The sequence below is a fragment of the Canis lupus genome, chromosome 15 (assembly GCF_003254725.2).
Source record: "Canis lupus dingo isolate Sandy chromosome 15, ASM325472v2, whole genome shotgun sequence".
NCBI lineage: Eukaryota > Metazoa > Chordata > Mammalia > Carnivora > Canidae > Canis > Canis lupus.
This window is the reverse complement of record NC_064257.1, coordinates 22,687,497-22,701,095: the sequence shown is the minus strand read 5'-3', so window position 1 is coordinate 22,701,095 and position 13,599 is coordinate 22,687,497. Positions and strand designations below refer to the sequence as shown.

Sequence of the window (13,599 nt, the reverse complement as noted above, 5' to 3'; positions counted from 1 at the left end):
AAATGGCTTAAAATCTCTTGGCAACTGAGATGATCAAAGAAGGCAAAGTCTGGAGAGTTTTGTTTTTTTTTTTAAAGTCTGGACAGTCTTAAAGAATGGATGGAGGTTATGACATGGATAAAGCAGGAAGCTGTCACACTCAGTGGAGATGTGGTACAAAGCCACATGTGGTGGAACAGGTTCTGTGTAACAAAGTGCAAGGGGAGAAGTGACAGGAGATGCAGATGCCAAAGAGGCCAAGGCCAACTCCATTAAGATGCTAGGACTTCATCTCAGAGACCTTAAATGGGGGAAGTAATATGGTTGGTTCCAATTCTAGAACATTGGCAGCCACACTGAAGATAGAGTAGAAGCCCATCTTCCTTGCAACTTAGGATCTAAATACAGGGCATAAGGCAAGCCAAATCAAGCTAGATTAATCTCGGAAAGCCCTTAAGAAGATATCATTTAATTATATCTCAATTAAAAAGAGAAATCAAGATAGGAAACAACACTATCCAGTTCTCAACAACTCCAGCATAAACAGTGTTTGCTTCAGCGTTGGACCAGACCATGTGTTCTACATCTGAGCCCAGGTGAAGAAGCTGACTAGCACACAAGGGCCATGTTACACGAAATGTGTGCATGTGTATCATGCTACCTGAGATGACACGCAGAGTAGGACTCACTCACACTGTGCAGGCGGAGAGGACCTGACATGGATCCCAGGGCACAGACCCCACTCTTCCAAATCATTCTCTCTCTCTCTCTCTCTCTCTGAGATATAAGCTTCTTTAAAGAAGAATGGTACAGGAGTTCACTGCACTAATAGAAATTTTTTTCCTCCTTGAAGTGGATGGTTCCTTCATTTTTGCCAAGTTTACTTAAATAAATCCAATTGCGTTAAATTCTAGAGAGAGATAACACCTAAGTAGAATGGAAGGGGGCAAGACTCGAGGCAAGAAAACCAGGTAGAAAGGCCCAGAAAAGAGAAGTGAGAGACATGGCTAGAGAGTAGTGATGGGAACACAGGAGTGGAATTCACCTATGTCCAGAATGCAAAGTCCACTGGGGTTGGGGGTTTACTGGCTGGAAGGAGTGTTGAGCAGAAGGAAAAAGTTCGAAATGATTCCTAAATTTCCAGCTTGGGAAACTGGCTAGTAGTACAACCTACTAGAGAAAGATTCGAGAGCTGGTGGCCTTGGTGTCTTGATGGAGGGGTGAAAGGGGGGCAAATAGAAATAACAATAAAGATCAATTGACCATAAACAGTTTACTGCCACAAACACAAAATCGGCTGCAGAGCAAGGTAGGCGATGGAGTAAGCACTGCAGAGCCAGCTTTCCTGGAATTGGAAATCAGCTTTATTACCTGGCTGCTTAACTGCCTGTGCCTCATTTTCCTCACCTGTAAGCAGGGCCTATAGCAACGGTGCCCAACTCTCTTAGGGTTAACGGTGGGGACAGTTTGAATATTAAACGTAAAACCCTTAGGCTGGCACCAGGACTGCAGAATGTGCATGGTAATGGTTAGATATCATTATTATCATTATCATTACTATTATCTTCTATTATTATCTGCAGGTCCCTGTGGTGCAACTCGAAAGAGGGAGATTAGGAGTTGGATGAAGATCAATGTGGACTGCTGCATGGACATGTCTGCATTTTCCACAAACAGGTTAGGACAGGAAGGAGTGTCACCCTATGAATAAGTGTCATCTCGCTAGGATCGAGTTCACTAGGGAGGGTGTCCCCTGACTTGGGCATGTGGTATGTGTGGTTCAGGCCAACTAAAACCCCTCAGCAGCTTGCAGTACTTCTGAGAACCAAATTCATCAAAGGGCTTCCATTCCGCTGCGTGACACCTCAATTCATAACTATTTTCTGCAGTCATGAGTGTAAGACTTAGTTAGGCATTCCGTGCTGAAATGGAATATATATGTGGTTGAAAAGGCCATATAAAGGTTATCCGTACACCTTAAATTATAAAAGTCATATTTAGATTTGTAGTTTGGGTTTAAAAATTATATTAGGACATGCTGTCAAGTACAAGCCCCATCATTGAAATCTACCATAAGCCAGATGGTGTTGGGATGAGCTCCCCAGGCTGATACACGCTGCCCCTATAGTGACACCGGCAGTGAAATCTACAAAAAAAAGGGGGGAGGGGGTAAGTTAATAAAATAGGATATAAATTTTTTAAAAACACTACATTTCAAGCAGACCTTATGCTCCATATTGGTGATGTTAAGGCACACACTAAGGATGACATAATCCATTGCCTGCCTGCAATCCTGTTCTGCGAATGGCAGGAACCATTTACCTGTGGAGTATCGCGTAGCTTCAGATTATGTTTTCTGCAGCACAGGTTCTGTGTCAGTCTCAGTACAGACTATGTGGTTTTCATCATGAAAAAGCCCCTGAATGCACTTCAGAGAAATATAATTGATATATCATTTTGCCCTATGTGTAAGACAAAAACCCTGACCCCCCCATGAGATCTGAGGCATTTCTGAGTGCTGATAGGCACTCCTGCTACTGAGATTTGGCACATGACAGTGGAACATGAGCCTTGTTATTAATTTTGACATGGTAAGAACAAGCAGGAATAAACTTTGGGATTCACCATCACATTCCTTAGCTGTTCCTACAGCTACTTGTGAACATGTACACAGTTAAAAATAAGGAAATAAAGACATCAAGAAACATTAAGGCCACAGCTCACAGGCACATCTCTGCATATATGCACACTCGTTTTAGAGGAAAGGTAGCTATTCAATCATGGAGAACATTTATTTTCCAGTAAAGGGTGTTGAGTCAATTAAATTTGAAAAAACAAACAAAACAAGCCTGGAAGCCCATTTAACTTATAAGGGCAGAGAGAGATGCCAGATCCTGTCAGCCCACTCCTGTGACTTACATGGGCACACAAAAGTGAAGCGTGTCTTCATAGTATTTGCCTTCGGGACAGTTGCAGCCCTCAGCACAGTCATCGTTACACTGCTCAGGGGCAGCTAGGGACACGCAGGAGCGGCGACAAAAGGAGGCACAGTGGTGGTACAGCATGCCCTTCTGGCACACGACCCCTAGGATGAAGGAGCATCAGGTAAGGATTGCCACAGGGCACAAAGCATTAATGCTGGGTGATGAGTCTATCACAGACAGAAGCCAGGAAAGACAAAGATATATCACATCAATAAACCTTAGAACATTATAGAATCCTATAAGAGAAATAAAAAAGCAAATAAAATGATGACCGTTGACCCTTGAAGAGCATGGATTTGAACTGCGTGGGTTGGTCTAACTATACTTGGATTTTTTTCAACAAATACAGAATAGTAGTAAATGTACTTTCTCTTCTTTATGATTTTCTTAATAATATTATCTTTTCTCTGGCTTCCTTTGTTACAAGAATATAGTATATAAAACATACACAAAAGATGTGTTTATTGACTATATTATCGGTAAGGCTCTGGGTAACAGTAAGCTGTTATTAGTTAAGTGCCTGGGGAGTCGAAAGTTATACATGAATTTCAACTGTGTGGGTGGGAAATTAGTGGCCCCAACTCCCCCAATCTTCAGGATCAACTGCATTTGCCTCAATAGAAGTGGAACAGATGTATAAAGTTTCTATTTTGAAATGTTTTTAAGTGTGACATTCCACAACAGTCTTTAACAGTCTGTACCATATTTTTTAAAATATTTCAAGTATTTTGCATGTCCGAAGAAACTTTCTGTCCTCACATTTTAAACCTATTTACTGCTATACTGACATCATCTTGCTCGTGACATTATTTAAATCTAAGTAAATTTTAAGTCTTCAACAAATAAGGCAAGAGTTGGCTTAATTGATCCATACCCATAGCTCTTATTTTTCACTTTTTGAATCAGGTCGATAATTTTTTTCTAAACCTTTCCAATTTCTCTTTAGACCAACCCAAACTGATTATAGCAGGCAAATTAAAATAATCTAGAAATATACTTGTAAAAAAGAAAAAAAAAAGAAAAAATCCTAGAGAGGTGACTGGTGGCTCAGTCAGTTGAGAGCCTGACTCTTGATTTCAGCTCAGATCATGATCTCACATCTCACAGTCCTGGGATTGAGTCCTCCCTCCCCCCACCTTGGGCTCCATGCTCAGCATGGAGTCTGCTTAAGATTCTCTCCTCCCTCTGCCCCTCCCCCTGCTTGTGCACTCTCTCTCTCTCAAATAAATAAATAAATAAATATTTTAAGAAAACCTAGGAAAAAGCTAGATAAAACATTTTAAAAAATGGTGGAGGGGTAATCTCCCAAATACCAGATGTGAAGAGGGAAATAAAATCCAAAACTTGAGAGGAGAAAGAGAATGGGTCCCAGGAAACCTGAGCCTCACATTTAACTCATGTGGGAAAGGAAAATGAAAGTTGATCCTTCAGAAGGCAAGGACCTGGGAGAATTTTAACCTGGACCCTCAGAAAAGCTCCATCTTCAGTTGAGAGATGTACTACAGCTGAGGTCAGCAGACTTTTTCTGTAAAGGGCCAAATGGCAAATGGCCTCAGCTCTGCAGGCCATCCAATCGCTGTCACAACTACTCAACTCTGCCTTTGTAGCTCAAAAGCAGCCATAGACAATCTGTAAACATATGGGCAATAAACTTTATTTACAAAAACATAGGAAGCCCAAGGGTGTTGTTGCTAACTCCTGGACTTGAAGAAAATCTGACTATAATACCGGAAGAGGCCAGGAGAGCTTCTCTAATTCCATGGGGTCTGTGATGAAATAAAGTATCCTCTGAGAAATTAAATCCCAGATATACATCCTGTACAGTTTGGTGTATGGATTTTCATTACTTTTATATTTACAATATTTTTGTCTTAGAATGCCCAAGCTGAGAAATTACTATCAAAACTGGCCAGTGATACCCCTACAGCAACAGGGAAAAGCTTAACGCAATCTGTGGCAGGGAGAGGGTGGAGAGGTGGGAAGTGACGCTCCTGAAACCCAGGCCATAAAAGATTCTAACAAGCGTGGGGCAAAGGGTGGCTCTGATAAAGATTAACTCATAAAAAAATTATACAACACGTAAAGAAAGGAAACAACTTACCATGAATGAGACAACAGACACCATAGCCATGAGGTTGACCTTGAGATAATTGCCTGTTGTGTAAACGTACCTATTAGCTACAAATCACCTATGCCACCATCTCACATAATGCTCTTCCATATTTTCTGATACTTAGATATGATATTTTAATGATAATTTTTTTCAGATTTTTCACATTATTTCTGTTGCATATCTCAAATGATGCAGTTACAACTCTAATTTTGCTTACAATAAAAATAGTAAAAAAAATTATTGGTCTTATCCAATATAGTTCCAATTTTAAGAAATGAAGCATTTCATTTGTTTTTCATGTTTGCACATTTTAATCATCTTCCAGATAACTTAAGCAATATTGACCTTTCTTTAAAAAAAAAAAAAGCAGTAATTACACAAAAATCTTTAAAGTGTCATCTGATCATCTTTATCTATACCATACTCACCACAGAATGAAATCTGAGCTCTGAAATCAATGGTAATACCGCGCTGGCTGCAGAGGTAGGTGTAGTGGGCAAGAGCATTGCACAGACAGGTGCTTCCACACTTGCAAGCGTCATGGCGGCACAGCTGATAGTACAGCCCAGGGCTAATGTAGATGTGGCAAGAAGCAAAGAGCTCTTGATGGATAACATCACAGTGTGCTGCGTATCCAACTAACAGACAAAACAACAACAACAAAAACCATTAGCACCTCATTTCCTAGTCTAGATCATACCTTTAAGTATCAAATTCCAGAACTATCCAAGCATCTTGCTTTCCTAGTAATATACAAAATTGCATATAATTTTCAACAGGAGCCAACATTTTCCATTTATACTGTTTTGTTGGTTTATTTTTACATTTAGTAATATTGGTGACAGCACTTAATCCATATTTAATAATCTTTGGCAAAAAAGAAGTATTGTGTTATATCTGAATAATATGAGTAACAGAAGTGTCAATAGAAATGGTCTCAATTACCCAACTGTCTGAGGACCTTCACAGAAAATTGCCCCAATTCTGCTATAAAGAATTGGTGAGTATTAGAAGGCTTATCTCCAGACAGCCACACACAGTAAGAAGGGTGCCAGATTGTAGATGCTAGGGCAACTTCCTGGAATTCAAAATTATCCAGGAAGGATTGGGAATCATCTCATTCCAATGAAGTCTCTGGGGTAAATATAATGCGGCAGTTACCATATAGTCATTGAATACAATGTCTGCGCAAGGAACATTGAACAATGTCTGGCAAATACCAGGAGCTCAATGATGTCTGATAAAAAATCTATGAATGCATGAATAAATGAGTAATGAATAGAGATTAGGGATTGGACTACATGCTAAAGGCCATGAAATATAATACCAACCCATTTTGGGAGGTCTGTGTAATCACTTCTTGAATTTTATCGACTTTTCCCTTGAGAATGACTGATCAAATAGAATTATGGAAGTAACCAAGTTTGACAAAGCAATCTAAATTCCATCTTTCTAAAAAAAAAACACATAAACTCAGCTATTAAAAAGAATGAAGTCTTGCCATTTACAATAATGTGGATGGAGCTAGAGAGTATTATGCTATGTGAAATACATCAGTCAGAGAAAGACAAATACCATATGATTTCACTCATGTGGAATTCAGGAAATAAAACAAATAGACATGGAGGGAAAACAAACCAAGAAACAGACTCTTAACTATAGAGAACAAACTGAGAGTTGCTGGAGGCGAGGTGGGTTAAATGGGCGATGAGTATGAAGGAGGGCACTTGTCATAAACACTGAGGGTTGCATGGAAGTGATTAATTATTTCTACACCTGAAACTAACATTACCCTGTATGTTAACTAACTGGAATTTAAAGGAAAAAAAAACCCTGAACTTATTTTGTTGAATATTTTAAATATATTTATCATTGGTAAAGAAATACATGGTAATTAACTGAGTATTATATTTTGCATTGCTACAGATAAATATATGAAAACAAGTAACTTAGACTATAACTGCATTCTGTTAGCATGCATTCCTCTAATTCCCAGGAACTCCAAAACAAAGGAATATATCAGTGGGGGCTTTTATTGTGTGCCCTAAGGATTTGTAAATCAAAAAATATTCCCACTAACATTAAGTAAAATAGTGCCTCAAGAAGATCCTTGTGAAAAAATATCCTTCAGAATCCACATCAGAATTATTGACTTTTTATTTATTTTCCTTTTTTGGGGGATCTTTCTAAGTTTACCTTTGTGAAATCTTAAAAAAATAGGTCATGGCAAAGGTGAAAAAGGATAATATCTGAAATATATGTCATAGAAGACATGAGATAGGTGGGTAAGCATGATAACATATATAAAAATATGTGTATATTTATATGTATATATATAAAATAAAATGGCATGTAACAAGAGAGGTCATCAATAAAAGACCAGAAGGAAATGGAATTTATCATTTAGTAACCATTACATGTTACTATAAAAAAAATAAAATTGCTACAATATCAAAGAGAGAATTGAGAAAGTTAGAAACAAACTGAGCAAGACTAACTGAAGGAGAAGGAAGTCTATTAGAAATTTGAGGACAGAATAGGAGAGAAAGTATCCTTAAATGGGAATGAGATTAAGAAGTATTGAATTATAGAGACCACAAGATTTTAGTCTAATCCTCTTATTATAGATGGGAAAAATGGCTACAGGAGTTAACAATCTTCTACAGGTTTAGAAGCTAGCTTTAAAATTAAAAAAAATAAAATAAAATAAAAAAGAAGCTAGCTTTGACAAAACACCAGCAGCACTGAAAGCCATCATCTTTCCAGGACACCAAACCTATAACTTAATAATAAAGACCATATGATAATCAACAGAATCCTTCCAAACAACCACTACAAAATCCAGGGATTGTACTGGGTTCTTATGGGTACTCAACCACTATTAATAGTATGTAATAAAATAACTACATAGAAACAGTAAATTAGCCAAAACACTTAAACAAATTAAAACTATAAAAATGTTTATTTAAGCATGCATATTAATTTTTCACATATATATATATAATATGTCTTTTTTTTTTTTATTGATCAATGGAATAGCCTTCCCCATAGTTTGCTGTGGCTTTAGTAAAAAAAAAAAATACAGCCAAAAATTCTTGGCATGTTTGTTGCACTGTCATTGCAAATTGGAACTCTGGAGCATGACCATCTCAAATTGTTGCACACTTGATGGCACAGACTTCCTTGGATCACTGGCTCCTGCTTATAAACCCATAACACGCTGTCTGAGTAGGAATTGGTAATGTGATAGGAACAGAAGAATCTGCATGAGCTGTCACACTATGGACCTGAAGTCGAACATCCCAAGACTATAACAGCATTATTACAGTATTTCCAGAGATTTCTCTTTAGCCTTTGAAGAATCTGAAATCTCCAGAATGCCAGCCCACATCTGTGAAGAGCTTAGGGATTTGTAAACCCCTAAAATAAGGACATTTATTAATGCAAATTAGTAAACAAAATAGTCATTTTCTGGAGCTCTTTTAAAAATAACCTAGATTATATAAAGAGGCATATCTAATTCTCTAATTTTATAAGATTACAGTAATACAAAAAAAAAAGATTACAATAATACATGGAACTTTCCTCTACATTTACATGTAGGAAGAAAGACTTACTGTTTTGTTGATTAATGTTACAGGGGTCCACCATAGGAACATGGACAGGTGCAAAACAAGTAGTGGAAACTCTCCAAGCATTTGCATGAAGTTGTGGGGTACCTTCTATCATGCCTGATGGAGAACTAGAAAGCAAAGGTCACGTGCATCTTAGTCTCTTCCATTTATTTCATTTGTTCATAGTCTCCAATTACTAAAAAAGGAGAATACTATTTTTTTTATTTACAAGGAGAACTTAGAGCTTAAAATGTTCTATTTTTTTAAAACACACATGGCATTAGCTTCCTGTTATTAAGACTTTAAAATGTGTCACATTGTGGACATTCATGGTTTTATTTAATAATCACCTTAGCCTTGTGAAGAAAACATAATTTCTCTTTAAAAGAGAAAGCAAAGCAGAAGCTCAGAGAAATATCAACAGTCATTTAGCTGATAAGTGTCAGAGCCAAGATTCCAACCCAGTTCTCATCGTTTTAACAAAATATCATTCACACCACCAAATCATTAATGTGTGTATGTAGTCTCAGTGACACGGGCAGAGGGTAGAGACCCAAATATGCGGGACCCAAGTGTCCCAAATATAAATAGTCTATATGTCTGATTCAATATTTCATTTCCGAGACTGAAATACTGAGGTACCATCCTTTTCGCTAAAAGAAAATTGAGGGAAAATGGTATAAAAGGCATACTTTCTCAAAGTTGCTCACTTCTTCCGTTTCCTCAGCAAAACAAAATGGAAGAGAAATACCTATTCTTTCAAAATCGGGCTTATAAACCACAACATTGCAAAGCCAAACACTAGGATGCCCCCCCTCCAGCAGCCATCAAGGTTTACAAACTCATCAAGCAATATTTAGCGAGTGACAATCCTTATTGGACACTGTCCAAACTACCTAGAGAAGCAGGTTGGACTAGGTCTCCTGTGGGAAGCTTTGCCCAAGCAAGTCATGACTAATGAAAGCCCCCAACATCATGGCCAGATAGCAGAGAAGGCTTTATCTCAGCTCTCTATACTGTCCTCATAAATTAACTGCTTTGGTTACCAGTGACCTCAGTCCCTAGTGACTATGTGGAGCTTCCCACCACCATGGCTGAGAGAGGAGAATAAAAAGGAGTTTCACAAGCCATTCCCCAAGGCTCATCCCTTGTCCTCACCCTTTCCCCTTTCCTATTCCTCAAAATCAAACCATCCTAGAACCATAAAGAATTACAGCAAACACCTAACCGCAAATCTCATTTTGTTCAAATAAGAGCACAGAGACTCAGAGAAATTGAAGAGCACTAGCTCTTTGCCTTCTTTCCCTCTCCTTTCCTCTTCGCCCCTACGGAGCACAATAAAATAGGTCAAGGTGATGGGTGTAGTCAGGGTTCCCAGGGGGAACTGACTCAGAGATTGGCTCTCTTATTTCATTTAATTCACTTAAAAGAATAAATACAAGAAAAAAGAGGGGGAATTAAAATGTAGACCCATTTATTTATTATATTTCATTTTATAAAATGCCCTATGGCTCACCATATTTAACTTGCTGCAACAAGATTTTCAAGTAATTAATATTTTCCATTCCACTATGTTTGCAGATTCACATTAACCTTTATGAAATAAAGAATTTTAACTAGTTTGTTGGAAAGCTAAACATTGTTCAAATTTATCTCTGCCTCTGAAATATTATCCTGCACTGTTATCACGCCTGAATGTTTATACATGGAGGAGACTGGTGCCTTAGAAAAAGGCAGACAGATCTGCCATCTGTTAAACATTGACTGCTAACCCATTCTGATAAACAAGAAAGAGAAAGAAGGCTTAAATTCCTTTTCTGCACATCTTAGCCAAGCCACTTAATATAGTCTGTTTCATGAATGTGATAAAAGATATCGATATTCTGACCTACAAATAAATGAAACATAATGAACTAGATAACCTAAAAAAACATATTAGTCACAGAAGAGAAAAAGATAAATTATCTTCTGAAATTTAAATTTTTAAATGCCAGTTCTTTTTGCCCGTCCAAATTTTCTTCTTGCTGCCCTATTAAAAGCCCTACCTCCATGCAGTTCAACTATGTACTGCATATAAAACTCTATGCTAGTTCCTAAGAACAGAAGGATCGAGGACTTGATCCTTACTCTCAAAGAGCTCACAGTTTTAAGTGGAAACCAGACAGATAAGGGACAGATTCTCATAGATAACAAAGTCAAAGTCAACCATGTCTGATGGGATATGAGCTCATGTTTTGAAGCTAATAAATTCTGAATTGGGTTGAACAATAAATAGGGATTCACCAGAAAGATTAGGAGGGGGAAGAAACCCAAATGAGAAAAATATGCAGCAGTGTTTAAAAAAAATGGAGTATTCGGGTGGAAAAATTTTAATTTGGTATTTGAGGAATGGCTTGTCCATGAAATGTTCTCTGGTTACCCAGTCCACACACTGACCTACTCATAATCCCGGCTGTGCTTCTTGCTATGGCCACATGGTTCAACATTTAACTTTTTGAAATTATCTCGGTGTTTTTATATATAGTTGATTAATATCTTGCATTGACCTAGTTCGTTCTTTCTTTCTTTCTTTCTTTCTTTCTTTCTTTCTTTCTTTCTTTCTTCTTTCTTTTTTTTTTTTTTTTTTTGTTTTGACCTAGTTATTTTTGAAAGACTGCTATCCCCTCCTGATCTGCCTAAGGATGGGAACCATGTGATACTGCTTAAATTGCCCCACGGTGCTTAGCACGAGAACAGGTGCCCAAAGCACTTATCCTAAAGTGTACACTGGGTCTTTTCACAGGTGGGTGACACCACTTTGCCAATGTAAGGGGTACAACTGTACTGTACTGTTTTTCTTCTGATGAAACACAACTATCACAAAATTCTATTAAATTGGATGCCAAAATGTTGCTTTAGAGCCATCGTTCATACCAAATGATATAAATATTTTTAAGGTATAACTCACTATCTTTCATAATACCAAATGATATTGAGTCTTTTTAAAAGCAGTGAGTGTTCAAAAATGAAATATCGTTAAACTTGATAGGTGGCAGGAGAGACAATAAGGGATGGTTAGTCTGTGGTTCAGCCCATGGACTCTGAGTCACACCACCCAAATTCAAAGCCCAGCTCCACCATTTTGAGCTAAATGACTTCGAGCTATTCATGGCCACTTTGGGGCCTCACTGAGTTGCTTTATCTATAAAACAGAGCTACTCATCAAGGGATTGCTATAAAATTTAAATAGATGATCATGTAAAGTTCTTGGAACAGTGATGACTAAGCTATTATTAGTTAAGTGAACGTTTTTAATGAGAGAATTTGTATCTTCTAAATTACTAGTCATTAAATCATGTTAGCTGTACAGAAATCATACTTACAGGAAATCATCCCTTATGTTCCCATTAAAAGTGCCACACAGACCTAATGTTCTTCTTTTCCATGCACTAGTGAGCTGAATATAAATTCTTTCCCCATCTATAGCAAACAGAATCTTTAAACCAAATGTGGTTTTTAGAAGAATAAATAAGGATGACAGAGTTTGAATTTCAACAATTCCTGCGAGAAAAGAACATACATAAATCAGCTTTGAGACTCATAGGCCGTGTTCTGAAATGCTAGCATATAAGACCAGAGCTCTTCTTTCAAGAGACTGGGAACTAGAATTTAGGTAAAAGCTTGAAACATTTTCAAAGAGAGAGAGAGGGAGAGACCAGCTCCTGCTCCTGTGCTCCAGGGCCAATTTTTTGCCACCTTATGCTTTCTTTTTTCCCTGTCTGGGTCTTCAGCAGATCTTTTTAATAGATAGTCATGTCCACAGGTAATTTAGTTGGCAAGCATCTCTTGGCAGGTACGGGACAGTCCTTAGTATTTGAAGTCTGTCCTCTTTTTCTTGTGTGTGTGTGTGTGTGTGTGTGTGTGTGTGTGTGTTGTGAACTTTCTCCAAACTGGTCATGATTCAATAAGGAAGTGGCACTTTCTTCAAAAATGCCCCATTTCCTTCAGACTGTCAGCAAAAAGGGGAGCCATTTTAAAAGATACCTTTAGAGACAAGAAACTTGTGTTTGAGTCTGAACTTTTGCCAGCAGAGGTGTTCCTCTTGTCTCCTCACCACAATTTCTGCCATCAATCTGGTCACCACCCCCAGAAAGCTGAGAATCATTCTTTGATCACTTTGTCCCCCTTTTCTCCTTCCCCAACCAGCTCAAAGCCAATATGTCACCAGATTTTTTTCCTAAATAATTTTTCTGTTTTCTTTCCATCTCCACCATCACTGCCGTACATCAGTTCCTCCTCTTTCTCTGCATGCCCTACTTCAGTATCATCCTAACTACTCCCCATGTTTCCTACTAGCATCTCTTAAAGCCATTTCCACATGGTTGCTATAGTAGTTCACAAAAAAAAGAGAGACTGCACCAGTTTTCTCATTAAAACTTAATATTTATTTGGTTGAACCACAGGAGACTGTTATCTTTGTACATAAGAATGGTCAAAAAAAATAATGGTCAAATAGTGATAATTTCATATTCAATTTCATATAGAGTTCAACCTCCTTAACATGACAATGAATAGCATAACCGTGTAATTTGTAATATAAATTGGGACATCTCTGGGACCGAGAGTATTAAAAATAACTATGCTAGAACACAGGCAGGAACAAGAAAACCCATAATGATGCCCTGCATCTAAGGCTTTCCCCGCTCTCATCTCCACCTATGTCTCTCTTCTCATGGCTGGACATTCTCCATCATCCTCTCCAGGCTTTCGCGGAACCAAACTAGTTTCCTCTAAACACATCACACAGTTCTATCTCTCTTGCTTTGCATGGAACACTTTCTCCACCTCCTTCCTCCTGGTAATCCTCTGCTTTGAAAACTTAACTACACCTGCACACTCCTGCCCGAGGCTGAGGGAGCTGCCCTCACTG

The 13,599-nt window shown here is 38.0% G+C and overlaps 1 protein-coding gene and 1 long non-coding RNA gene across 5 annotated transcripts in view; one reads left to right on the top strand and one right to left on the bottom strand.

Annotated features, from left to right (window-relative positions):
* The window catches only part of OTOGL (otogelin like), a 130,181-nt gene that overhangs the window by 81,300 nt on the left and 35,282 nt on the right, over nt 1–13,599 (bottom strand). For both annotated transcript variants that reach the window (XM_049094370.1, XM_049094369.1), the window contains exons 16-20: nt 12,053–12,230; nt 8,694–8,818; nt 5,505–5,714; nt 2,899–3,064; nt 2,051–2,125 (exon numbers count right to left, since the gene is read on the bottom strand). In XM_049094370.1, the coding sequence (XP_048950327.1) occupies nt 2,051–2,125; nt 2,899–3,064; nt 5,505–5,714; nt 8,694–8,818; nt 12,053–12,230 (754 nt within the window). The remainder of the gene's footprint in view (nt 1–2,050; nt 2,126–2,898; nt 3,065–5,504; nt 5,715–8,693; nt 8,819–12,052; nt 12,231–13,599) is intronic.
* The window catches only part of LOC118350697 (uncharacterized), a 41,587-nt gene continuing 30,693 nt past the window's right edge, over nt 2,706–13,599 (top strand). The window contains exon 1 of one of the 3 annotated variants that reach the window (XR_004804970.2): nt 2,706–3,084. This is a non-coding gene — a long non-coding RNA (uncharacterized LOC118350697). The remainder of the gene's footprint in view (nt 3,085–13,599) is intronic. The other 2 variants (XR_004804971.2, XR_004804972.2) reach the window with 2 other exon arrangements.